Source organism: Anabrus simplex, chromosome 3, assembly GCF_040414725.1.
Source record: "Anabrus simplex isolate iqAnaSimp1 chromosome 3, ASM4041472v1, whole genome shotgun sequence".
NCBI lineage: Eukaryota > Metazoa > Arthropoda > Insecta > Orthoptera > Tettigoniidae > Anabrus > Anabrus simplex.
In genome coordinates this window covers 454,162,616-454,188,846 of record NC_090267.1, presented here as the reverse complement: position 1 = coordinate 454,188,846, position 26,231 = coordinate 454,162,616, and the positions used below count along the sequence as shown (strand labels likewise).

Sequence of the window (26,231 nt, the reverse complement as noted above, 5' to 3'; positions counted from 1 at the left end):
TTCTGATTTTTTCTAAAAATTTTCTGTCATCATGTCCGGCCCTCGCGAGGTTCTCCATCCTTTCTATTTGCGTAAAGAAGAATTAATTTATGAACTATCTCTCAGAAACGTTCAATCTGGAGGCACGGTTGCGTTGGATGCTAATAAAATTAAAGATTCCCTTGATTTGCCTATTACCACCCCAACGTTGGGACAGAAAGAAATTGACGATGCTCTCTCCACGATCAATGACAATACTACTGAGCTAGCATCTGTAGTTAGTTTTTTTGAAGAAGGGAACCCATCCCCTAACTAACTTAAACGTGTGCAAGCTCGACTATTTCATTTTTATAATAGGCTTAATGATCTATTGTCTCTCAAGTTGAGTGACATTCAGGGAAAGGAGGCTAGCGCCCTCATTGAAAACATTTCTAAATTGTCCAGTACTGTTGGTCACTTGTTATCGGAGGTAACGCCTCCCAAACCTGACCCGCCTATGGCGGTAAACACTGTTAGCGAGGAAACTTCTTCCAAAGGGGAAGAAAATGGAACATCAACAGTTACTCAAAAAACCACTCCCCCATTAGAAACTGAGTCCGATCGTCGCACGTCCATTCCACCCTTTGTGTTAAATAGGGCACCTTCGGAATCGGCTTCTCCGCCACTTAGGCCCCTTTCTACTATGTCACCTGGTTTCAGCAGTTTACCCCATCCATTAGCTATGTTACTTAGAGGTATTTCCAAGTTTTATGTTAACTCCACTACTGATGTCATTGCTTTCTTAAGGTTTTTAGCTGAAATCCAAAATCATGCTCTGGTTTTTTCTCTGTCTCCGTGTCAAATCCTTCAGATAATTTACCCTTATTCCATTGGTGTCCTCTCTGACAAAATAGGGCAATTGCGGAACAGTCATCCATAGAAGACTTCCACGCCCATCTGTTAGCTAATTTTATTCCGGCTCGAGCTAGGTCATCTCTAATTCAGAAATACTATTATAGAGTGCAGCGATTTGATGAAAACCTGGCAGACTTCATTCAAGACATCAAATTCTATACTAGGGTATTTGCCCTTCACTTCCCTGAAGATCAGATTGTACAGGCAATTGTGGAAGGTATTTCTCCATCGTACAGATCATACTTGTGTTTTGCGTCGCGTCCGCAAACTTTTGCCGAGTTAGAGGCTATGGCAGTCTCAGCCGAAGGAGTTAGATATGCTGATACCGTGCGTGTCGCGAAAGAACCCCCTCCATCCTCTAGTAGTTTTCGGCCTCCTCCTCGCCGACCAGTCACCGCCCGTAAATGTTATGCTTGTGGGTCGCCCGATCATCTTCGGAACAAGTGCCCATCAATTAAATCTAGTGGGACGAGGAATGGAGCAGGGTCATCTCAAGGCTGTTTTAAATGCGGCGCGTTTTCACATATTGCCAAGAACTGCCCTAATGCTAGTAGCACCCCCTCCTGCTCAACTTCTGGTGCAACGTCTACCAAGGCAAATAATAATAAGTGACTAATGGTTTCGGCTGAGTCGACTAACTCCTCTGTCCGAGGCTCAGCCCCAAGTAAACATGTCGAAATTTCAGGGAAAACTCACTTTTCAAATTTATCTTTTGAAGGTCCCAAAGAATGTCTTAGAATTGCGGCGGATACCCCCGCACCGGTTCCATTTCTCAAAATTGAATTGAATAATGAGCCCGTAACTGCTCTCTTAGATTCAGGCAGTGTTTGTTCGATTATTTCGGCTGAGTGGTATTCCAAATTGAAAACTGTGTGTAAACTTCCTGACTAATTAGAAATTTTAGGTTTTTTATATGCCTAAATTCGGATTTCTAAATTTACTTGGAAGGCAGGGGCGTATTCTCCTTGAATGCAAGGCATTCATTGCATGCGTTGTGATAACACAAAGAACTGTCTGATTTACGATTTTAGGTTGTTTCAGGTCAAATATTAACGATTTCATCTCTCAGAAGTTCAAAAGGTGCTCGCAACTGTACTAGTTCCGTTGTTTGATTACGTGTGGTGCTGGTGTAGTCTCGCCGTCTACTCCACTCTCGGAAGAAAGAGACAGCAAATGTAGGAGTTACGGACGTAAGGCATTCAATCTTAAAATTGCATTCAGTGGCAGACGTAGTTCTGAAAACCTCCGAACGATTTCGCTGCAATTGAAACTTGGTCAGAATTTATCACCCCATACCCGAGCTACCCTCTGCCATCTGTTAGCAACTTGGAGAAGTCGACATGTTTACAGCGAACGGGACACACAGATTACCCCCCAGCGAGAACCCAACGTGACGAAACTGACCAATGCCACTGGGGTGACTTACCTCCAGTGCTTGAGTTGTGGCTAACTAGTGAGTTAATTCATTGTGTGTTTTGCTGATTAGTGAGTTCATTCTGTGTGTGCTGTTCCTGTGCTATTCGTCGTTTTCGGTGTGTTATTATATTTTGCGCACATGTGGTATTAACGATGGATGAGTCTAAAACGGATATAATTGTAAATCAGTTTGGAAAGCCATTTACTGGCCGTTCGTTTGATGAAAAGATGCAAATAGTCAAAGCCGCGAGACCTCTACCTTCCCTCGTAAATTTCTTCTTCTTCTTCTTCTTCTTCTTACCCTCCAGGGTTGGCTTCTCCCTCGGACTCAGCGAGGGATCCCTCCTCTACCGCCTCAAGGGCAGTGTCCTGGAGCTTCAGACTCTGGGTCGGGGATACAACTGGGGAGGATGACCAGTACCTCGCCCAGGCTGCCACACCTGCTATGCTGAACAGGGGCCTTGCGGGGGATGGGAAGATTGGAAGGGATAGACAAGGAAGAGGGAAGGAAGCGGCCGTGGCCTGAAGTTAGGTACCATCGCGGCATTTGCCTAGAGGAGAAGTGGGAAACCACGGAATAACACTTCGAGGATGGCTGAGGTGGGAATCGAACCCACCTCTACTCAGTTGACCTCCCGAGGCTGAGTGGACCCCGTTCCAGCCCTCGTACCACTTTTCAAATTTCGTGGCAGAGCCGGGAAGCGAACCCGGGCCTCCGGGGGTGGCAGCTAATTACACTAACTACTACACCACAGAGGCGGACCCTCGTAAATTAAAAAACAGAAAACAAGAATTGTGTACGCACGTTCAATCCAGAAACTTACAGTAAAACTGTTTGGCTCGAGTTCACCTACATGTAATTAGGGTGAGTAGAATTGAAATTTACTTAATACATTGTGTTAACTGCATGGTTACTAGTTGCATGCCTCAGTGGAGACTCCAGGATATGCCACTGTGGAAGGTTAAACTATTGGTGGCAAAGCACTTGTCTTGCCCCATTATATTGGGAGCAGACTTCATGTCATATACTGGTCTAGTGCTCGATCTTCAGAGCAAGTCGTGCACATTCAAATTTGCTTCTAACGTTAAAATTCCTTTACTTAAATGTAGTTCTGTGTCATGTTCATCTGTTTCGCCTACCCAGGATGAGATGTTGTTAGATCTTAGACATCTACCTGAGAAGCAGGCTGATAGTATTCGTAAGTTGTGTCAATCATTTCCAGAGGTGTTTTCTGATAATCTTGGTGTTACTGACCTTATTGAATACAAGACTGAGGTTACGGATTCGATTCCAGCCCGGTTTCCGCCTTATAGGCTGTCTCCTCCTAAAATGAAAGCTTTGAAGGAGATCATCGATCAAATGCTGAAGGATGGTATTATTCGGCCTTTTAAGTCGGCGTATTCTTCGCCTATTTTTTTAGTCCCGAAACCCCAAGGTGGCTTCAGGCCTGTGATTGATTGTACGGCTCTCAATCGGAAGGTGGTGTTACAATCTGTGCCCCTTCCTGATCTTCATTCTTGCTTTTCCTGGTTTCGTAAAGCTAAGTTCTTCACCATCTTGGATCTTAACCAGGCGTATAACCAGATACCATTAGCAGAGGAATACAAGCACCTTACAGCGTTTGCCACGGATTGGAATTTGTATGAGTACAACCGTGTGACTTTCGGGCTCCCCACGGGAGCAGCTGTGCTTACGAGGCTACTAGACAGGGTCTTCTCCGACATCAAATTTGAGTACTTGTACCACTATCTTGATGATGTCGTTGTATTTTCGGAGACCTTCGAAGAACATCTAGATCATCTGAAAGAAGTCCTCAATCGCCTTCGTAAGGCTGGGTTAACTGTGAAGTTGTCCAAGGTCGCCTTCGCTAAGCCTTCCACGTCATTCCTAGGGCATATTGTGTCGCCCGATGGTGTTGCAGTCGATCACTCTAGAACACAGGCCAACCGTGATTTCAAGCCTCCCAAGGACATCAAAGGTATTGCCAGATTCATTGGTATGGTGAATTTCTTCAGGAAATTTATTCCAAATTTCGCCAATAGAACGGCGCCCTTGAACCTTCTTCGTAGGAAAGGCATAAAATTTGAGTGGGGACCTTCCCAACAAGCCGTTTTCGAAGACCTCAAATTAGCTCTCTGTAATGCCCCTCTCCTCGCTATGCCCAATTTCTCCAAGAAATTCATCGTCCAAACCGACGCGTCGTCGTCGGCGGTAGCTGCAGTCCTTCTTCAAGAGACTGAACTAGGGAGGCGACCCATCGCCTATGCCTCTAGGACTCTATCGGCTCAAGAAGCCAAGTATTCCATCTATGAGCTCGAAGGTTTGGCAGTCTTATTTGCCTTAGAAAAGTTCCGCCTTTATCTGGAACATGTCAAGTTCGACTTGGAGACCGATAACCAAGCCTTAAGCTGGGTCTTAGGTAGGCCGCGTCGTACTGGTCGTATAGCCCGGTGGGCCATCCGAATTCCTGCCTTCCAATTTGATGTTAGGCATATAAGAGGTACTGAAAATGTTGTGGCAGACGGACTAAGCCGTATGTTTTCGAATGATGTAGAGCCCCTTTAACAGGTTCATAGTTCTTCACCTCCCGAGTCCATACTATCTGAGGTTTATGCCATTCTGACTGATGCTCCCATGTTATTTAGGGTTATTGAAAAATATCAACGTGAAGATCCAGTGCTGGCTCCCATTATGGAAACCCTTTCTTCTGGGGAACATGTTGTCCCTTATGTTCTGAGGAATGGTGTTTTATGTTGCCCGTCGAGGCATGATCAGAAAATGAAAATTGTAGTTCCAGCGGTTCTTGTACCAATGATCTTCAAGTACTATCATGAGACCCCATTAGGGGGACATTAAGGCATCTTCAAAACCCGAGAAAAGATTCCTGAAATGTTCATCTGGAAGGGTATGGACGGAGAAATCCGTGAATTGGTAAAATCTTGTAAATCATGTTGGCTTAGTAAACCTACCATGTCCACTAAGCAAGGGCTTTTGTCTTCTCATCAAGCGTCGCGCCCCATGGAACGTCTCTACATCGATTACGTAGGACCTTTTCCCCAGTCAAAGGGGAATGCCAATAAATTCATCCTTGTATGTGTAGATGGTTTTACAAGATTTTCTTGGTTATTTCCGACTAAGCTGGCTACTGCTCAGTCCACGATTACCTGTTTAAATTCCATTTTTGCTTCTTTCGTTCCGTGTCAATATATTGTGTCTGATAATGCTAAAGCTTTCACATCCAATCTCTTTCGTAAATTCTGTTTTGATCTGTCCATATCTCATGTGACTACTTCTGCTTATTATCCTCAACCATCTCTAGCGGAACGGGTCAATCGTAATCTGAGGTCGGCCCTTATTGCCTATCATCACGACGATCATTCTAGGTGGGATACATCCCTGCATTGGTTAGCTTTTGCTTTGAATTCGGCGGTTCATGAATCTCATAAGTTTACTCCAGCTTCTTTGATGTTCAAGTTTGTTCCAAACACGCCGCTCTCTAACCTTTAGTCTCTGAATGATATTCTACCTGAGACAATAGATCCTGATAACATTAAAGATCTTTGGAAGAAGGCTAAAGCCAATCTTAAAGTGTCTCATGAAAAGGTTAGGGAAAGATATGATCGTGGACGGAGACCCACCCATTTGAAGGTAGGCGACCAGGTTATGGTCAAAAATTTTGTTCCCGCGGGCAAGCTTGCCCCCAGATTTCATAGGCCATGTATTATTCTCGATTTCCTTACACCCGTTACTTTATTATTAAGCAATCCAGCCACCGAAAGGGTATTTAGAGTTCACCTGTCGCAGGTGAAACCTGTGTAACTTCCGCGCTAACTTAGCAGGTTTTTATTTTTTTGTTACATTTTGAAAGAATTCGGAAGGTTATATTTTTTTGGGTTTCATTTTTAGGCCTTCTGCCCCTTGAATTAGGTTCCTTGTATATAAATATTCTTTGTACAACCTCCCCCGACCAGTTAAACTGCTATCCTGCCCTTGTCATGGCCATTACCATGCTCCTGTCTCCTGCTCAAACACACCAGTGGCTAATTAAAATGAAATAAAAACTTCCACGCCGCTGGCCCCTCAGCCTCACCACAAAGACTGTACCCTAAAAACATTTCTGTCCAACAGAAATTCTGCCGCCGAGATCTTAATGTTTCAGTGCCCCCGCAGCCGTGCGGCGCCGTACCGCTACTGTACTGGAGCACGGGCCCGATCTACTCCAGTGAGGTCAACCAGTGTACGGCGAGCCGGAGCCCTCCTCCCGGCCAAGGCTGATGTGCGGTGCACCACCTGCAAACTGCCCGCGGCCTGTAAACAATCGCCGCGTGTGCGGCGTGCTTCACCACCACTACCCCTCTCATAGTGCGGGTGAGTGGTATCTCAGGGTACTTGAGGGGTCCGAACGGCCTCCTCTGGACACAAGCTGCAGCGGCTGGTCTCACCGTCAAAGTAATTGGCAACTAATGTACTTATCCAGCTACATGGACATTCCATCTCCACAATTACTACATTTTGGATTCAGCTGCAACATGCGGTGGACTTAGAATTTTTTTTGCTCTTCCTTTCAGGAATTAAAAGTTTTTTTCCCTGAATTCAACTACTACCAGCATAAAGACATTTCATCAAAAGCTACTACAAAGAATTTTGAAACTGGATCAAACCAATTTAAAAAAACTTTCGGCTATGGGAAAATTTTATTTTCTCTTTTAAATCCTTCTGCAACTAATTTCAATAATCTACAACAAAACTTGGACTTGTTTTAAAACAAATTTTGTTTTCTCCTGTGTCTCCCCTTGGAAGGACTTTCGGGGGGGGGGGGGGAGGTCTGTACCGGGCGGTACACCTCCACGCCGCTAATTCAAACATTGCACCAGTTGAAACTCCTCTACTGGAGAAAGCCTGAACTTTAACAACCATATTAATTCTAAGGTGCCTCAGAAGATGTCGCTATTGTAAATTTTGAAGAGTTCTGAACTGTGTCTTTTTCGATTTATATTTGTTTGCTCTGTAGTAAGAAGTGTGAACATTCTCTTCTAGATGGCACTACTTAAGAACTACAATTGTGCACCCTAGTGCGAAGTGAAGGAACTTTTTTTTTGAAGAAATTTGCTTTTCATAAGTTTGTTCTTTGTTAAATTTCTTTCAGTGATTGTTTGGGTTGGCAGTATAACCCTTCTCTTTCCGCCTGTTTTGAATTTGACCAATGAGGAATTTCTGTAATTAATTTTCCACCAATAAGGTGTTTCTTCTTCGTCTGGTGTATTAGTTTTTGCTGTCATCCAATAAAATTTTGTGGGCGGGTTGTAATCATTCATGAAACGTCTCGAATTTTCCACGAGGGTATATAAACTGCTGATTTTCTGGTCTCCTGGCCACTTCAGTAACATCTCTCCTAGTGTGATTATGTAGCAGGGGGCGGGAAGCGCCTCTTTCTTCGGGCAGCAGTTCATCCATAAGGTAATGGCCGTTTAGTAACTTCATTTTTCGCTAGCTCAGCAGTTTAACCCTCGGGGCAGGTTCGAAAACCTTTCTCATGTAACCTATCGTTAAAATGTAATAGACACTTGGTAAAACTTCGGCTCTTTAACTATAAATTGGGATAGAGAGTGCTAACCCTCTCGAGCTCCCACTCCTATTGTTTTGAGGTGACCTTGTTTTCACAACCGTTTCTTTTTTTTAAATGTAATAAAGTCTCCTTATACAAGTCACCTCTTTAGTATGGGATTAGCCCTTGTGTATACGGCCTAGTGCCAAATAGGTAAAAGTGTATTAGGCGTGCAAGTTACGCCTCCAGTCAAGGTGTTATTTTGGGCCATGTAATGGACCTGTTTCTTTACTGATATAGGTCTCAGTAGGTTGGGTATCATTACCCCTGCTCTTGTGTGCCCGGAGGGCAGCTTGAAGGTGGAGTTTGGTGTGGCCTTTGAATAGGCTTGAACTTTGAGAGCGGGTTGCTCTTTCTTTAAAATGTATTTTCTGTGTGCCTCGAGCAGGCTTAACCGGGTAATTGGGGGCAAGTGCTCCTTGGCATGATTGGGGTTTTCTGCCCCTTTGTTGAACTTTGTACATAGGTAAAGTTGGGCTCATTGCTCAAGGATTGCGTGTCTGGGCTCGAAGCCCAAATCCATTAACCAATTGCAATTGTACATTCTTAATTTGTTGATATGCTACTGAGTACCTGTTATACTTGATATTTCTTGATCTTGAAAAGAAATTATAACCTTTGTTAAATTTTAAATTAACTTTAATTTCGTAGTTGAGACCTATTCCACCCAGCACCTTCTTTCACCTCTGCTGTTCCACAGATACCCCGGAACAAAGATAATAACAGTTTAGAAATTCATATCGATCGATCATATTCTCGATTCAATTCAGATTTCATTTTCATTCAGCTGGCATCACTACCGGAACCGGGACAGCTTCCTCCTTACTCCTTAACCCCGAACACAAATACATCCAGATAAAGTGTGCCGATACATACATACATACATACATACATACATACATACATACATACATACATACATACATACATTACATACATACATACATACATACATACATACATACATACATACATACATACATACATACATACATACATACATACATACATACATACATACATACATACATACATACATACATATTCATTATAGACTGTTATACCTTTCAGTATTCAGTCTGTAAGCCTCAATGACTTTACAAATCCTCTACCGGTATTTGCAACTATCTCTGTGGCCTTATTTAACTATATCATTAAAATCATTAGGAACTCAGTCCAATCATTGTTGGCTGTAAAGTAACCACTGGTGGTGGTCGGGTGGGGGGTGGGGAGGCAAGTGGGAGACAGTCGCACCCCCCTCCTCCACTTTGTGCAGAAAATTTCATTTTATCCACCTGAAACTAGGAATAATAAAACAAAGAGCAATTTTTACAAACCCTGTTGTCTTTTCAGCTAACCTTTAATTTCTTTAATTATTAAGAAAAATACTTGGCAGAAATATGCATAAAATGCTGTTCATCGTGGCTAGCCAATTTGTACACCACAACAGCAAGTAGTGGAGACTCGCACAGCAATGTATAATGTGTAGCATGTGCTGCGATGAAGGACAGCAGGGGTATATTTTTGCCAAGGTCATGGGCACAGGTATGATTCACCCGCTTGCCGCGCGCATTCACGTCTGGAAGTCTCACTCAGTAAATGTGTGTGTACAGTTCTATCTAGTGTCTGTTACTTTGTTAGTTGTAGTCAAATACTAAATGACATTTTAATTGTATAATCATGCCATACTTCTATTTAATTGTAATACATGTGTAATTGTTGTTCTTTTGGTAAAAGATTTACTATCTAGTATTGGATCAGTACATCAAAAAACTATTATTACTGCACCTAAGTAAGTAGACTGGCAACCTTTACACATCAGCACCCATATGACAGTTTGTTTCTATGTAATACTGACTTTTACATAATTTTCTTGAAAGGAAAACACCTGACTAGACTAGATATTTGCCTTTCCCTGAGAGCTGGGGGTGGGGGGGTGGGGGGGTGGGGGGTGGGGGGGTGGCGGCCCCACCTTGCTCCCAGGTATGGGCGCCCTTGCCTTTATATTTCTATTGAAATTCGCTTAGAGAGAATTAAAAACTTACAATTTTGTAGCTATTTTTTAAAATTTCTCTCAAACTAACCCCACGGCAGTACAGCCATGAAGGGCCTTGGCCTGCCAAGCAACTGCTGCTCAGCCCGAAGGCCTGCAGATTACGAGGGGTCGTGTGGTCAGCACAACGAATCCTCTCAGCCGTTCTTCTTGGCTTTCTAGACAGGGGCCACTATCTCACCATCAGATAGCTCCTCAATTGTAATCACTTAGGCTGAGTGGACATCGAATCAGCCCTCATATCCAGGTAAAAATCCCTGACCTGGCCGGTAACCGAACCCAGGGCCTCCGGGTAAGAGGCAGGCATGCTACACCTACACCACGGGGCCGGCAAAATATCCCTCAGACCCGGGTACTTTTAGTTGTCTATAAATGTTGTGCCCCCAATCTTCACCACTGAAAGCAACTGTAAATTGTAACATATAAAAATAAATCTTAACCAATGCATTTATCAATCTCTTTTTCTATTGTTTTTATTTTTCCTTGCATTTGATTCATATGAAAAAGGAAATTCAAAAGAATAAAGAAAACATCACAACAGAACATTACGTTACATTATTCTATCTTACAGTAAAAATATTTTTCAAACAAAGATAATTCAGCTAATAGCTACAGTCTATTTATTGTGTTTCAAAGCACATGGTTCTGTCATATTTTCATATTGGTACTTTTTCCCTAGCACTTACTGTACATTGGAATCTCTACCACTTACAGGCCTGCAATAATAAGGAAATTCCAGGACCAGTAACATCTATATAGTAAAACAGTGCATAGCTGTGTCCAAGATAATTATAACGTAGCCCTCATTTCTTAATTCAACTTTATATGTCAAAAGTCTTCATTATAGTAGCATACACTACATACATACATACACACAATTACTTATCTTTTGACATAAATTAATTTCTTCTTCTCCCAAAATCAAGAGTATTACACAACATAGAAGTTCTAATTATTTTTTTTCAGAAGTGTTGTCATCTTCTTCCTCTTCTTTAAGGTCTGCCATTGGAACTGTTTTAAATTGAAGTATTATTTTTTCTTCATCATCATCATCTGTTAGATCATTCACCACTAATTCTCTCTCTTCATGAGACGTATTACTTCTTTCATTTTTCCTATATCTGGATTCTTTCTCTTCAACAGATACCTGTAAAAGTTTCATTTGCCTTTCTTTATACTGAACTGCTCATCCATTAATAAATTTACAAACAAAATTATTAAGCACAATGAGAATGGGATACAATCATAATAACCATAGTTGCCTGGTTTTCAAATTTCTATAGGAAATATAGAGACTGGATAATTAATGGCCTTACTTTATCTTGTCAAATAAGTAGGAAAAAACAAACAAACAAAAAACTAATCTCCCCATCCCATTCTCTAACTCCAAAAAAATAATCTTAATTATCCCTAATGTTTAGACAAAAGAGTCCTCAATGATTTCAGCTGACTGAGCATTAAGAGAATACTTGAGGACCTACCTAACATGAAAGGTACAAACACTGTTAATTTATTTATTTACAATGTTTTTGCACACATAGGAGCACCAAAATTAACCTTATACAATAAAATATTCAAAAATAAGTACATCAAAAAATAATTTCTTCTTTTCCCAAAACTTCTTCATTCTAGACGATCTTGCAGCCTGTTCTTCTGCTGATAAAACATACTGTTTACGTTTTGATGTTTTAAGTGATAGTTTTGTATATTTGTTGTTTAGAATCTTCTTCTTTTCTCTATTTTCAATTTGCTCTGTAGCAATTTTCAATTCATCCAAATCCATTTGTATTTCTTTAAACCAAGTGGTTTTTGTTTTACTATTCCAAAAGAAATCAAAAAGCTGTTTTAGGAGTCTAAAATTTGGCAAATAGTATATGTGTTCAAAAAAATGCAATCTTCTGCTTTCTCATCATGTCAATAATTGATTCACTTTCCTTGTAAATTACTGAATTGAGTAAAAGTCTCCTCTGGCCATCAACCTGATGTTTTTTTTATTTTTATTAATAATTGTCTGGAGAATTCTTCTATCCATTTTCTGCAGTTTGTCTGTTATTGCTTGGGTATTTAGTTTGAATAGTGTTTCACTTGCATACACTGCTTCTGGTTTGATGACGGAGTTAAAATGGCAAAATGTAGCATTAATTGAAAAAGACTGCTTTCTGTAACTCAGCCATGTAATTTGTCATGCTCGTCTCAATTTTGGAGTTCTGTTATCTATGGATGATTTTTCATTAGCATTCCAAGTGACAATTTCACCAAGATATTTACATTTATTTACAACCCTTATTTTCTTAGTATTATTTCATATAATATATGGAGTGTCAACTTTAAAGGATGGCATCATTTCTGTTTTCTCAAAAGATATTTTCAACCCAACCTTTGCTGCTAATCTTCCTAGTTCCTCCACTTGAAATTTTTCTTCCTCTATACTATTTGCTAATAGCTCCAGATCATCAACAAATGCAAGAAAATTTAGTCGAATATTTCTTCCAATCTTAGGAGTCAGAGGACATACCTTACTCCATTCACGCATAATTTTTCCCAGCACACAATTAAACATCAATGGGTATAATCTATGATAGGCCTATGATAGTATTATAAAAGATACGGTCTGGGAGTGCCCGAGGAAAAGAAATGTGCCTGAAGGACTGGTAAGGAAAATTCAGATGTTGTACAAAGACTTTAGGCTACTAGCTGTGTACAGATTGGGGAAGATCGATCAACGTGATTCGAGACCAAGAGTGGAGTTCAACAAGAAGTGCACTGTCCCCACTACTGTTCATCACTGTCATGGACAATATAATGAAAAACATCAAGGAAAAGTTAGGTGAACTGAATGCAGTGTCCTTTGCTGATGATATCAAGACTTGGAGTAAAACAGAAGAGGAAGTACAGACCAGACTCAACGTATGGAAATCACAGTGCCAAGAATATAACCTTAACATCAGCGAGACCAAGACAGTGGTGATGGCAGTCAACAGAGAAGGACGTCCAGCAAGTGTAAAACTAGGAGAACACCAGCTAGAGTGTGTGGATAGTTTTCCTTACCTTGGAAGTGTAATCTCCAGTGGACAATTTGGTCAGAAAGAACATTACAGAGTGCAAAAGGGATCAGAATTCTACCAACAAGTAAGAACACTTTTATAGGATGACATCCAAAACCGGCTAAACTGATGATGTTTAACAGCTATTTCATACCAATATTGACCTATCGGATTGAAGGGTGCACCCTAACAAAACGAGTTTCATTAAGACTGCAAGCATCAGAGATGAAATTTCTTAGATCCACCATCCAGAAGACCAAGATGAACAAGTTAAGAAATGAGGAGGTGAGGGCATGGGCATGTTATGAGGATGGAGCCTACAAGAACAGCCAGAATAAATTTGGAAATACAGATGGAGGGGAAAAGACCTGCAGGAAGACCTAAAACCCGATGGATGGACAATGGACATGATCAAGTTGATCTAGTTACCAGAGGATGGACAGTGGATGATGTTCTCCATGACAAGTTGTACATGGACAGGAAGAAGTGGAAGAGGCTTATTAACAGTTCCCAGGAAATTGGAACTGTACAATGATGATGATGATGGGGATAATCCATCTCCCTGTCGAAGACCAGTATGAATTTCAAATGGTTCAGAGAATTCATTTCTGAACCTAACTTTAGACTTTGTGTTTCTCAGAGTGACCAAATTCAGTGAGGATATGTTGTAATCAGTCGTGTGCATTGAACCCTATCTACCCCAGCGCAGCTGGGCTAAAGAACTTCGTATTAACATTTTCTTATTATTCCTTAGAATGCTGTTTATAAAGTTTAAAAAACTGCGAACATCTAAGCCAAGCCAAGTACAGCTGTCTCGACAATCCGCTCACACTACCGCGGTTCAGCTTCTCCAGCCAGCTGGGCTTCCTTGCTGGCATAAAAGAGAGCTACCCCAGCCAAATTTAAGTCGCTTGGTGATGCATGCACTCGAAGCTTCCTTGTCCTGGGAGCGGAGTGGGGCTGTGGACCCTCCCCCGAAAGCAATTTACGGCGACAGGTCAGCTAGCTTAGGTAAAGTATGTTAGATTTAATACTTGACACTCGAAGTGTTCAGCGCCACACATTAGAGACTACAAGAAAAATATCAACATGTTAACAGTATAGGCACTTGCACATCATCTTGCTAATAAAAAGAGAGCCAGTTTATGAAATCAATTGTAATACAGAAGACTATATTTTATTTTTGGATTTTGGCATGTATAGTTTTTTCGAGCAATTCATTGATGGCACGTGTAGAGTATGTGTTCCGATAGTCGCAGAAAAATATTTAGGTTGCCCAGCATGAACACAGAGCTAAGCAAGAAGTACAAGAATTTTGTATTTGGTTGTCTGTGATGGTGGTATATAGTGAATTTTTGTAGTGTTCCTCTTGGATTATAGATGAAGGTTTTGCGAGTTATTTGGCATTCTTCATAACGTGTGTTATACGTCATGACGAATATTTTCCCTCGTTTGTCCTTGATGCGTGTACTCGTAAGCGAGTGAAACTATAAAACTTTGGCAAAGGTAAAATACCAGTTAAATTTTGTTGATTCAGTTTAGATTAGGCTTTTAAAGTTAAAAACAAATTCCAGTGGTTCTTCCCAAAGTAGTTTTGTGAAGACCATGACTGTACTATCATGAAGCGTCACCGGGTGAAACTGTAAGTACATTGTTTTAAATCTTCTATAGATTAAGTTATGATATGATGGTGTCATCACAGCCATGAATATCAATTTGGAAATATGTGCGAATGTGTGGTTGAAAATATTCTTGAAAGACCTTTCTCAGGTATACCTTTCCATGAAAAATGCAGCCTTATAAAATGGTAATGTTGACTTTAGAGAGTGTAGTGGGGCTATGATTGCTTATATTAAAAAATTAAAAAAAAAAAAATTGCAGCTGGGGTAACAAATGAGTTCCACATGCCACTGGCAGTAATGATTCATGATAGATAGTATCATAAGCCTTTTGAAAATCAACGAAAGTGATCACTAAATTTTTGGTCACTGTCAATAATAATAATTATTATTTTTAACAAGAATTACAATACACCATTTACTTTCTAAATAGGTCTATTACCGTAGTACTCTTGTATTAACTAGACAAAAATACTATACTGTAGTGTTAAATATACTCTGCCATAGATTTATTAGTGTTAGTCCCAAGTCTGAACAGAAATGAATGTAAATGGCTAGTTGTTAAACACTGGAGGTTATACTGATTTTGAAATAATCATCTCAAGCTATACACTGGAAAAAAAGTTTGGAATATCAAGGATGAGAGCCATAACAGAGTTACAGAATATTCATTGTATCACAGAGACATACACACACAACCTGAAAATGTAAACTTTTACTAACTCAAATGTTTTTCTTCCAATATCTAACACAAAGAAATAGTAATAATGGAAAGGTTATGATTTATGTGCTTTTTCTTAGTGAAGGCTGTCTCTTCTTCACTGAGCCATAGTACCATGTATGGTCTCCTCTGGTTTTGTTCAGGTCTCCAAAATACTGTGCTTGCTATCGGTACATTGACATCATCTTGAGGAAGAAAGTCCCATTCAATCTGGGTAACTCTAATGAGGTCTGGGAATGATGTAGAGGTTGTGGATGATCTGAACCAGCTGTTTTGATCATGTCCCATGCATGCTCAATGCAGTTCATGTCCAATGATTTAGCTGGCCAATTCATATGGTTGATACCCACCTCTCTCATGAAGCTCCCCACTAATGCACCTCAATAAGGGTGAGCATTGTTGGCGATAAAATTGAATTCAGCACCATATTCTCCCCTAAAGGGTTGTAAAAATTGGTTGAAGAATTTAATTAGTATACTGCTGGGCAGTTAATGTCACTCATATTGGTATCATAGGTGTACAATGACCATGCATAATCTCAGGCCAAAACATTACACCACCAAACGCATCCACCTCTTGAACATGCTGGTACTTTGCACCGCATCCTTTATGCCTCCACGCTCTATGTAGTTGTGTATCTGACCTAAGTGATGGCTGTTTCATCTGCAAACATGATACTATGCCATGCATCTAACCTCAATTAAGATGTTGGATGGCTCATATCCTCCTCTCAACACAATGACAATTCTCAAGTGTAATGCATCTAATCAGTCTAAATGATCTGAATTAGGCACAATGCACCGGGTTGTATATAGTTTGCTCAGATACATGAACTCAGTTGACCTGAAGAAGTCATCTCATAATTGAATTAGTCATTTAAGAAAGGGCACATGCCCAAATGGTTAATTTTTTAATTTTTCTTATTTTTATTGTAGATTAACATTCTTCTCGTCCTGGTGCACCTTTTCACCAAAGGAACAACGCTTTCGAACCAGTAACATGCTGATATTTAAGGTTGATTTGTGTGGGGTTTGTGAGTAATTTAAGAAAGGGCACATGTCCTTCGAGAAGTGCCCTTTCTTGAATGACTTTGTTGCTTATAGGAAGGAACAGCTGCCTTCTTTTTGGTCAAACAGCTGAGTACACCTTCACCTGTTTGCTAACTGTGATTACCAAGATTATGATATCAATTAATGCAGTTTCTGAGTGTTCTGATGGCTGTAAAAAGTGTAAGAAAGGTGTATTCTCTTGTATATTCTCTAGTGGAATGCATCTAATCAGTCTAAATGATCTTACTTGGGCACAATGCACCTGGTTGCGTTTAGTTTGCTCAGATACATGAACTCAGTTGACCTCAAGAAGTCATCTGATAAGGGCATTTGAGGAAGATGAGAAGAAACCAATACGACATACTTGGTCGGAGGAACAGAAATCACATCAATTGATTAAAATGAAAAACTACTGGGCAAGGAGGAAAGTTCAACAAATGTTGATTTCTAGATAATAACAATATTCACAAACATAATTACTTATCAAATACATGCATGATGGCCAAAATTTTATAAGAGGGGAGGACGCTCATCTCGAGGAAGTGGAGTGCCGACAACTAGAAAATTTGTTTCCAGCCAAGATCATTCCACTTCCTTTACTCTGCCAAAGATCCAGGAACCGTATGGACAAAACAGTTCATCAACGGCCTTATTGAATACACCTTCCATTTGAAACTAGACAGCAACGTCCAGCTTCCTAACGAACTAGCCTATGAAGAACCAGTACCTATTAACGGGAATAAGAGGAATGCCTAAAGCGTCTAGAAGTGTACATTCCGGGGGACTACAAAGACCTTTTCAACAAAATACTTGTGTGGCCAACTGTTTGTGTGACTGACGATGATTTTGATTGACTGTCATCATTCAAATGATTATTACTGTAGAACAACGACACAGTTTGTCCAAATTATCTGAGTAAACAATGTGTTTTTTGCTGCAAAACTGATTTTAATTCAATCATCATTATAGAAAGGGCACATATCCAGTTTCTATCTACCAATTTTTATAAAGTCCTTCATCTTTACTCCATATTTTATCAAGAAACCTGGCCATAACCATCAACACTAACGGTCAAAACACATACATTTAATGTAAATTGCAAGACTGACTTTTAAATCAGTTTTTTGGTCCTCCTGAAAAGTTACATTTCTGGCCATGTACCCTTTCTTAAATGACTGATTCAACTGTTGAGCAGTTGAAGTTGGTCTCCTCTGCAATGTTACGTGGACATACCAACCTTGAAGTGGTGTTGTCACCCTCAGTCGACCTTCCCTCGGTCTATCAGTCACATCATTGATTTCACCACGTTTTTGACACTGCACTTTGGGTAACCCCTACGATGTGTGACTCTGAATCAATGCCACAATTATTCTGGTTCAGTCAGACTGGGGAATACGCATTGCACATGTAATGTACACACTTTTTTTTTTTTTGCTAGTGGCAGATAGGTCTTCTGGCAACGATGGGACAGGAAAGGCCTAGGAATGGAAAGGAAGCGGTCGTGGCCTTAATTAAGGTACAGCCCCAGCATTTGCCTGGTGTGAAAATGGGAAACCACGGAAAACCATCTTCAGGGCTGCCGATAGTGGGGTTCCAACTCACTATCTCCCGGATGCGAGCTCACAGCTGCGCGCTCCTAACCGCACGGCCAACTCGCCCGGTTTAAGATAATTTGGGGGAGGGGGGCAGAGAACATCTTACCCCCACAAAGTCGGTGCCACTGCTCTCTACCACTTATAACAGGACTACATATGCCCTACCACATAATGTGCCTAATCCCACAATATGCCAAGCTTTCTTGAGATGTGTTGAGAATTCTTCAAGAAGGAAACCTAACTGACCAATCAGTGGCAAACTGACAAGAGAATGAAGACTGAGGATTTACAGATTTGTTCCTGAATTCTGAACCATACTGATCACCTACAGATGTACCATCCAAATATTACAGATTCACTATAAACAACTGTACCTCATTTATTTCTTATTCTTTTATGTTCATATCGAAGACTAAGACAAGTAACTTAGGCCAGTATTATACTTTACAAAAATTATGTTTACCACTTACTTCAGAGTTATTTTTTCCTCTTTCATGTATACTTGCAGAGGTATTCAGTCGTACTGAAGATATTTTCTCTTCCTTTGTATCATCTGTAGCAGGTGGCTCAGATGAAGAGTTCAGTTGTTCAAATGTCAGGGCATGGCCTTCTGAAGTATATGGATGAGAGTAGCTAGGCTGAATATCAGGAAATACTTTGCTGCTAGCAAAAGGTTGTGCAAAAGATGATTTTGTGGACACATGAGTTTCTTTATCATATCTGTTTCTTGAAGTGCTATATCCAAATACATTCCTTCTTCTGCCACGACCCTGTTGAAGAGAGAGAAACAAATTCAGTATGACAACTGTAAATAAATAGTCTTCTGTGCAATCCTCAAATTTTATATTGTTGACATGAAGAAAGAAGCAAGCAATTTAGGTAAATATTGTTTTTTTAAAAATTTGCAATTTGTCCCAACATCTCAGTTTATGTTCATTGTTTCTTCAGGAGTTTATGTAAGTGACATGATGATGATGATGATGATGATGATGATGATGATGATGATGGCATGGACAGAAGTGTGTTGCTGAAATTAAAACATCTTATACCGAGCTCGATAGCTGCAGTCGCTTAAGTGCGACCAGTATCCAGTATTCGGGAGATAGTAGGTTCGAACCCCACTGTCGGCAGCCCTGAAAATGGTTTTCCATGGTTTCCCATTTTCACACCAGGCAAATGCTGGGGCTGTACCTTAATTAAGGCCACAGCCACTTCCTTCCCACTCCTAGCCCTTTCCTGTCCCATCGTCGCCACAAGACCTATCTGTGTCGGTGCGATGTAAAACAACTAGCAAAAAAAAAAACATCTTATGTGTAACCTGAAACTCACTGGCATGTCGTGAAGTGTTATGTGCTATAGACATCGAAGGATAGACACCAAAGGCTTCCTCAATGAACAGACTGCACGCGTTTGAAATGTAGATGTATAGCAGAATGTTCAAGATCCCATGGGTAGAACAAGTAACTGACGAGGAGGTATTCTGTCATACTGTGGAATCAGGGATGTCTTAACTCTGGCAGAATGCAGAAAAGTAGCCTCTTTTGGTCACATCTATCATAATGTCAAATAAGGCCTGATAAAACTGATCATAGAAGAGCCCCCATGGCTCAAGCAGCAGCGAACCAGCCTCTCACTATTGGGTTCCGTGGTTCAAATCCCAGTCACTCCATGTGAGATTTGTGCTGGACAAAGTGGAGGTGGAACAGGTTTTTCTCTGGGTATTCTGGTTTTCCCTGTCATCTTTTATTCCAGCAACATTCTCCAATATCATTTCATTTTGTCTGTCAGTCATTAATCATTGCCCTAGAGGAGTACGAGAGGATTCGGCAGCCGGCACAATTCCTAGCCTCACCACTAAATGGGGGCTTCTTTCATTCCATTCCCGATCTGGTCGAATGACTGGAAACAGGCTGTGGAATTCCTTTTTTCTTTTTTATATCATAGAAGGCAAGACAGAAAGGAAATATGGACGCAGCTGGAGAAGATTATCCTGGGTGCGGAACCTCTGACGATGGTTCAATATCTGTGATGCAGCAACTCTGACATGGAAAACAAAATAGAAAAGAAAAAAGAAGAAGAAGAATGTTAATCAAATGAGTTATTTGTTATGAATTCATTAAACTTTCAGTAAATTTATAAATGATCAACCTCTCCATTAATATATTCAAGGCAAAAGCTAACTTATGGTATATTGGGATTGTGCAAGTATGGAAAATAATGAAGAGTGGTGAGTACCAAATGAGAATGCTATATGTAGCACATAAATAAGAGGAAAACATTGCAGTGATCAGCAGAGGAGAGAAGAAGAACGGCTCTTCAGATACTTGTATAGCTGCTGCTAGGAGAGGAGAAAGAAAAAAGAAAAGATAGTATGGTAGATGTTAAAATTAGGCACTTCTGTGGATGTGAACACTGTTGTCCCTTAGAACAACATGATGAGAGGATATGGGTGCATCATTTCAGCAGTTGGACAATAATGTGAGAAGGAAAGAATGAGTGATAGCATACTCATAGTAGATACAAATATCCAGAACAAGAATATAAACAGTGTAACACGATGTGTGAAAAAACGTGCATAACTTATTATATATTTATTCTGTAAGATCAATCAATCATCAATGATCTGCATTTAGGACTGTCACTCAGGTGACAGATTCCCTATCGATTGTTTCTCTAGCCTTTTCTTAAATTTTTTCAATGAACTTGGAAATTTATTGAATATTTCCTGTGATAAATTATTCCAATCCCTTACTCCACATCCTATAAATCTATGATATGTCTATGATAGCCTTTGTTGGAGCTGTGGAGGATCAAACCAGCCTTTGGGCAGAATACCCAACATACATCTCCATATTATTATCTTTCTTACATTTGAAAGCTCCACTCAAGCTTATTCATCTACTAATATCATTCCAAGTCATTTCTCCACGGTGTCCGCCTCCGTAGCGTAACGGTTAGTATTATTAGCTACCGTCCTCGGGGGTCCGGGTTCGATTCCCGGTACTGCCAGAAATTTAAGAATGGCAGGAGGGCTGGTATGTGGTTGAAATGGTACATGCAGCTCACCTCCAATGGGGGTGTGCCTGAAAAGAGCTGCACCACCTCAGGATGAGGACACGAGTTTACCTTTTTATTTCTCCACGGTCAGCTTGGAACGTATCACTTAGTCAAGCAGCTCATCTCCTTACTCCCAAATCTTCCCACCCCAAAGTTTGAACAATTTCGTAACACTACTCTTTTGTTGGAAATCACCAAGAGTGAATCATACTGCTTTCCTTTGGGTCTTTTTGTGTCAAGTAGTTCTAGTGTGAGTCCCATACACTGGAACCATACTCCAACAACTGGGGTCTTGTCAGAGACTTATAAGCCCTCATCTTTTTTTTTTTTTTTTTTTGCTTTACGTCACACTGACACAGATAGGTCTTATGGTGACGATGGGACAGGAAAGGCCTAGAAATGGGAAGGAAGCAGCCGTGGCCTTAATTAAGGTACATCTCCAGCATTTACCTGGTGTGAAAATGGGAAACCACGGAAAACCATCTTCAGGGCTGCCGACAGTGGGGTTCGAAGCCACTATCTCCCGGATGCGAGCTCACAGCTGCATGCTCCTAACTGCACAGCCAACTCGCCCGGTTCACATTTCCTTACTACAATCCCTAAATACCCTTATAACCCTAATAACCATGTGAAGAGATCTGTATCCTTTCTTTACAACCTCATCAATTTGATTACCCCAATGAAGATTATTCCTTATATTAACACCTAAATACAGTGATCTCCATGAGGTACTATCATCCCCATCAACAAAGTCTTTAAAACTGAGGACTTTTCTTCTTGGAAAAGATGTGTCGTTTCATCTGTTTTTTGTAACTTGAATAATTCCTTGGATATGTGTTTAATATCCCAACTAGTAATATGTCATAGTGCTTTGATCTTAAAAAATAGGTTCTCTTATTGAAGGACTCTTGGCTGTGACCCTGAGCTAAGGGAACAAGTGTCCAACAAACTTATCAGACCAACTGATCCAAGCAGGTTAATTTTGGAATACAGCAAATACTAAAATTCAACTGAATATCTTTGAAGAAAACCATCATTAACACATAAGAACAAAAACAAACTCAAGTACTTGGCTATTAAGATGGCAAGATACGGTACTGGTAAATATCCTATATTTCTTGGTGATGTGTACAATACAGACAGTTGGTTTGGACACTTGCAGAGTATTGAAAGGTGGATCCTTCCTTCTATTTAATATTGTACACTTATGGATGTCAATAGGAACAACGGTATAAATGTATAAATGATCATAAAGGTGATGATTGTTTAATGTCGCACTAACACATCGAAATTTTTTGGTGCCACAATAATTGGGAAGGTAGCGGCCATGGCCTTAATTAGGGTACAGCTCCCAGATATGCCTGGTGTAAAACACAGAGTACCACAGAAAACCATCTTCAGGGCTGCTGATGATGGGATTCGATCCTACTATCTTCTGAATACAAGCTCACAGCTTTGCAACCCTAACCGCATGGCCAACTTGCTCGGTGGTCATTTGATAATTCAAATAAAAGTTTATTCCCCTTGAAATTCCTATTCTAATCAATGCAAAATATATTGCATTTAATTCAAATTTTCAAACCTTAAATTTAGGTAGTTCGAAGTCAGGATTTTATTGTAAGTTAACTTTGTAACGTTTCAACGAATCCAAACTTTCAAATAATTCCCCAGAATTTTCTATTTTTATTGTAGCTTCCCAGATAGTCGCTATTATTAACAGACTTAACCTTTATCTCTGTGACTGTCAATGAGAGTAGGATTGGCATGGCCTTGACCATCGCTTGTCTACAAGCATCCGCACTTGGCCACCAGAAATCTTCCCCTTCCCCACTCCAAAGTTGTCAACCTTGGAATGTGAACATTTCATCTCTCAGTGTGTTCAGAATGTAAAAGTGGAGTGCATACAGTAGTTTAAAACTTGCAAAAAAATACTGAAGTGTTAAGAGAAGAGGAAAAAACAAAATTAATTTATACATACAGGAGAATGGAAATTCCTTAATCCCTTCCCCACCACATGTTGATTCCGGCTCCATTCTCGACTATGTAACCCCTGTAGGTAAGGGCCAGTAGAATAACATCTACAGTATCCTCTGTCTGTCATAAGAAGCCACTTAAAGCAGGACCAGGTACTCTCAACTTGGGAGTGTGGATTGGTGACTACGGTTCTCCTAGGTGAGTCTGGCATTGCCTCCACTTACTTGTGTCAGACTCCTCAGTTTCACCTTTTCCTATCCAAACTCCCTTGTTCAATTCTTATACTTTCCTGACTATGATGGTATTAAATTTTCAAGGCCTAAGGAGTTTTTAATTTTCAAGCCCTTTGTGGCCCTTCCCTTTCTTTTGCTGATACCTTCATTTGCTGAAGTATCGGACCTCTTCCATTTTCCTTCTGATTAGTGTTAATAGAGAATTGTTGCCCAGTTGTCCTTCCTATTAAAACAATAATCACCACCACCACCACCACCACCACCACCACCACCATGTCGCCCACATAGTACACAATTACCTAAATCTCAACCAGTAACAACAACCTGTGAGTAATGAACGAGTGCACGTCATATCCTAGAACTATATCCTTGGCGCAACGCCTTGCGAGTGCTGGGGCTTCAGAGTTGCCAAGCTCTCAGTGCGATGTATATCAATTTACAAGAATGTAATAAAAATGAAATGGCGTATGGCATTTAGTGCCGGGAGTGTCCGAGGACAAGTTCAGCTCGCCAGATGCAGGTCTTTTGATCTGACGCCCGTAGGCGACCTGAACGTCGTGATGAGGATGAAATGATGATGAAGACTACACATATACCCAGTCCCCGTGCCAGTGAAATTAACCAATTAAGGTTAAAATTCCCGACCCTGCCGGGAACTGAACTCGGGACCGCTGTGACCAAAGGCTAGCACGCTAACCATTTAGCCATGGAGCCGGACACAAGAATGTAATGATTACTAAAAAGTAATGATTACAATTTAATTTTCAGAAGTGAATTATGAATAAAAAATACTTTTTGTGAAAAGGAACAATTATGATTAAAAATTACTGACAAAGTAATCGTTACAAGTAATTCAATTACTTTTATGCCATTACTTCTCAAATCTGGATACAATGTATGCCTTCTTCAGTCAATCACCAAAACAAATGAATGAACTGAAAAGAGTTATGGCTTCTTTAGGTGTACCATTACGTAAAATTGGCAGATTCTTAGATCCACAGTGGGTTTCAAGCACGTTTCGATCAGATTCTGCAATGTGGGATGTATATGCAGCATTAGCGAGTAAAAAATATGATTCTAATAATGACCTTGTCAGAGCAATTAATGAAATAAATTAAAAGGAATGTTCTTGCACATGGAATCAACTGAATATCAGGATCTGGTATTGATGCATGAACAGAAGAGTTGGTAAATTTATCTCTGCAGCTTCAAGAGATGTGACAGTGATACTTGCAGACAAACTAACCAGAAGAACACTTTGGGTTCTTGAAACATTAAAAAAAAAAAAAACAGGAGATAAAAGAAAGGAAAATAATGGAAGCTTCAGAGAGCATGACATGCTTATGTGTAAGATTAATAATCTCAATGCCTGTTGTTTCACCACTGTAGCTTCATGTTGAAGTCAAAGCAGGTCAGCTCAGACAGGTGAACAAGAATATAGTAAACTGTTGATAGACGTTGAAGTTATAAATCATGACACGGCCTGAGGACTGAAAACAATGTGAGGTACAGTGAAGAAAGTGTAATCAATGTGTATTCACAATTTTGTCTATCTAGTATAAGAAGAATACTGAATGTTTTCTGGGAATACTTAGAAGAAGGTGGGAGAAAAGTTCTAAGTACACCAGTGGCGGCTCGTGCTGAATAATGTTGGTGGTTCTGCTCTGTGACGCCCAGACCATTGCAGTAAGTGTAATAGACAAATCTAAATTCGTATTGCATACGGAAAGTGTCAGCTGAGCTCATTTGAATCCGTCCTCCCACCCCGCAGAAACGCTTTACTCCATGTCCTGTCAGTTTGAAGTTCTCGAAAATGTACCGAAATAATACAGGTAGACGTTCATCTCAATTTGTAAGACCCCGATTTCGAGGAACATCGACAAGATAAATAACTGACTTGTACAAAAACAACAATTAAAAAGTTACAAAAAATAAAGCCCCTCTTCTACTTATCGAGAAAAAATGTTGACCTATCGACACATTCATATTTACAAAGGTTCCGAGACCTGCATATATCTTTGGCAGCCGGCTTTCTTAATGGAGGGGAACATCACCTGATGGTACTAGCGTTTCTGTTTTCAATTTCATGACTACCTAACTCGGAAGAATTCACTACTATTACGGAGAAACAGTCATTATTACTTCATACAAGAGAATGTTTCCGGCCGTTGGATAGAATTTTGCTGCAGAAAAATATACATACCCCCAATCATAAGGTACGTTGTTTGAAGCCTTAACATGGACAGTAAATTGAATTGTGTTACTTAATCACAACCATCCTCTTTTATCACGTGCTTATCCTGTATTTAAGCTATTTGGGATTTCTTACTACTGAACAGAAGCATCACAACTATACTGTAGTATCTGAGAATGTTGACATGTAAGAATTTTAAACCATATGAATATCCACACAGTTTTATAAGTTCTCCGTTTACACTGATGAGTACAATGGAGGGAGTTTTTCCCAAACAGCTGAGATTATAACATGCTCGTTCGCTACAGCGATTCTCTCACGGACGGTGGCGCTGTCTGGTGTATTGTTTACTAACTCTATGGTCACGGGAATAGGTCAGACGTACTGCAAAGCGTGCAGTTCATACAGAACCTTATGGGCGACCCTTCGCCACCTATCGGAAAAAGGCTGTAGTTAAGTGTGCTCTCCTAATGTTCTTTCGTTCACAGTTCTAAACAGGGTTGCCAGATCACCAGCAGCTGTATGGGTATCGATCTTTGCCTCGATATAAACACTCAATATGAAGGATGGGATCGCTAATCGCTATATATTCCTGTATATCTTTCATTGTGGTGGTTCTGCAGCTCTGCAGATCGTATTATGGAGCCGCGCCTGAAGTACACTGATTCCTTTAAGGAGAGCAGTTAGTGTAAGTCAATACCATAATACCATGTAGCACAGCTGAATGAGAATGTGGATTTAGTACTATGAACATAATTATACATAAACTTAGATTAATAATAATAATAATAATAATA

The 26,231-nt window shown here is 40.3% G+C and overlaps 1 protein-coding gene across 1 annotated transcript in view; it reads right to left on the bottom strand.

Annotated features, from left to right (window-relative positions):
* Positions 1-10,441: 10,441 nt before the first annotated feature.
* Positions 10,442-26,231, bottom strand: part of LOC136866856 (sperm-specific sodium:proton exchanger) — a 268,108-nt gene continuing 252,318 nt past the window's right edge. The window contains exons 21-22 of the mRNA XM_067143951.2: positions 18,447-18,746; positions 10,442-11,095 (exon numbers count right to left, since the gene is read on the bottom strand). Coding sequence (XP_067000052.2) covers positions 10,901-11,095; positions 18,447-18,746 — 495 coding nt within the window. The 3' untranslated portion in view covers positions 10,442-10,900. The remainder of the gene's footprint in view (positions 11,096-18,446; positions 18,747-26,231) is intronic.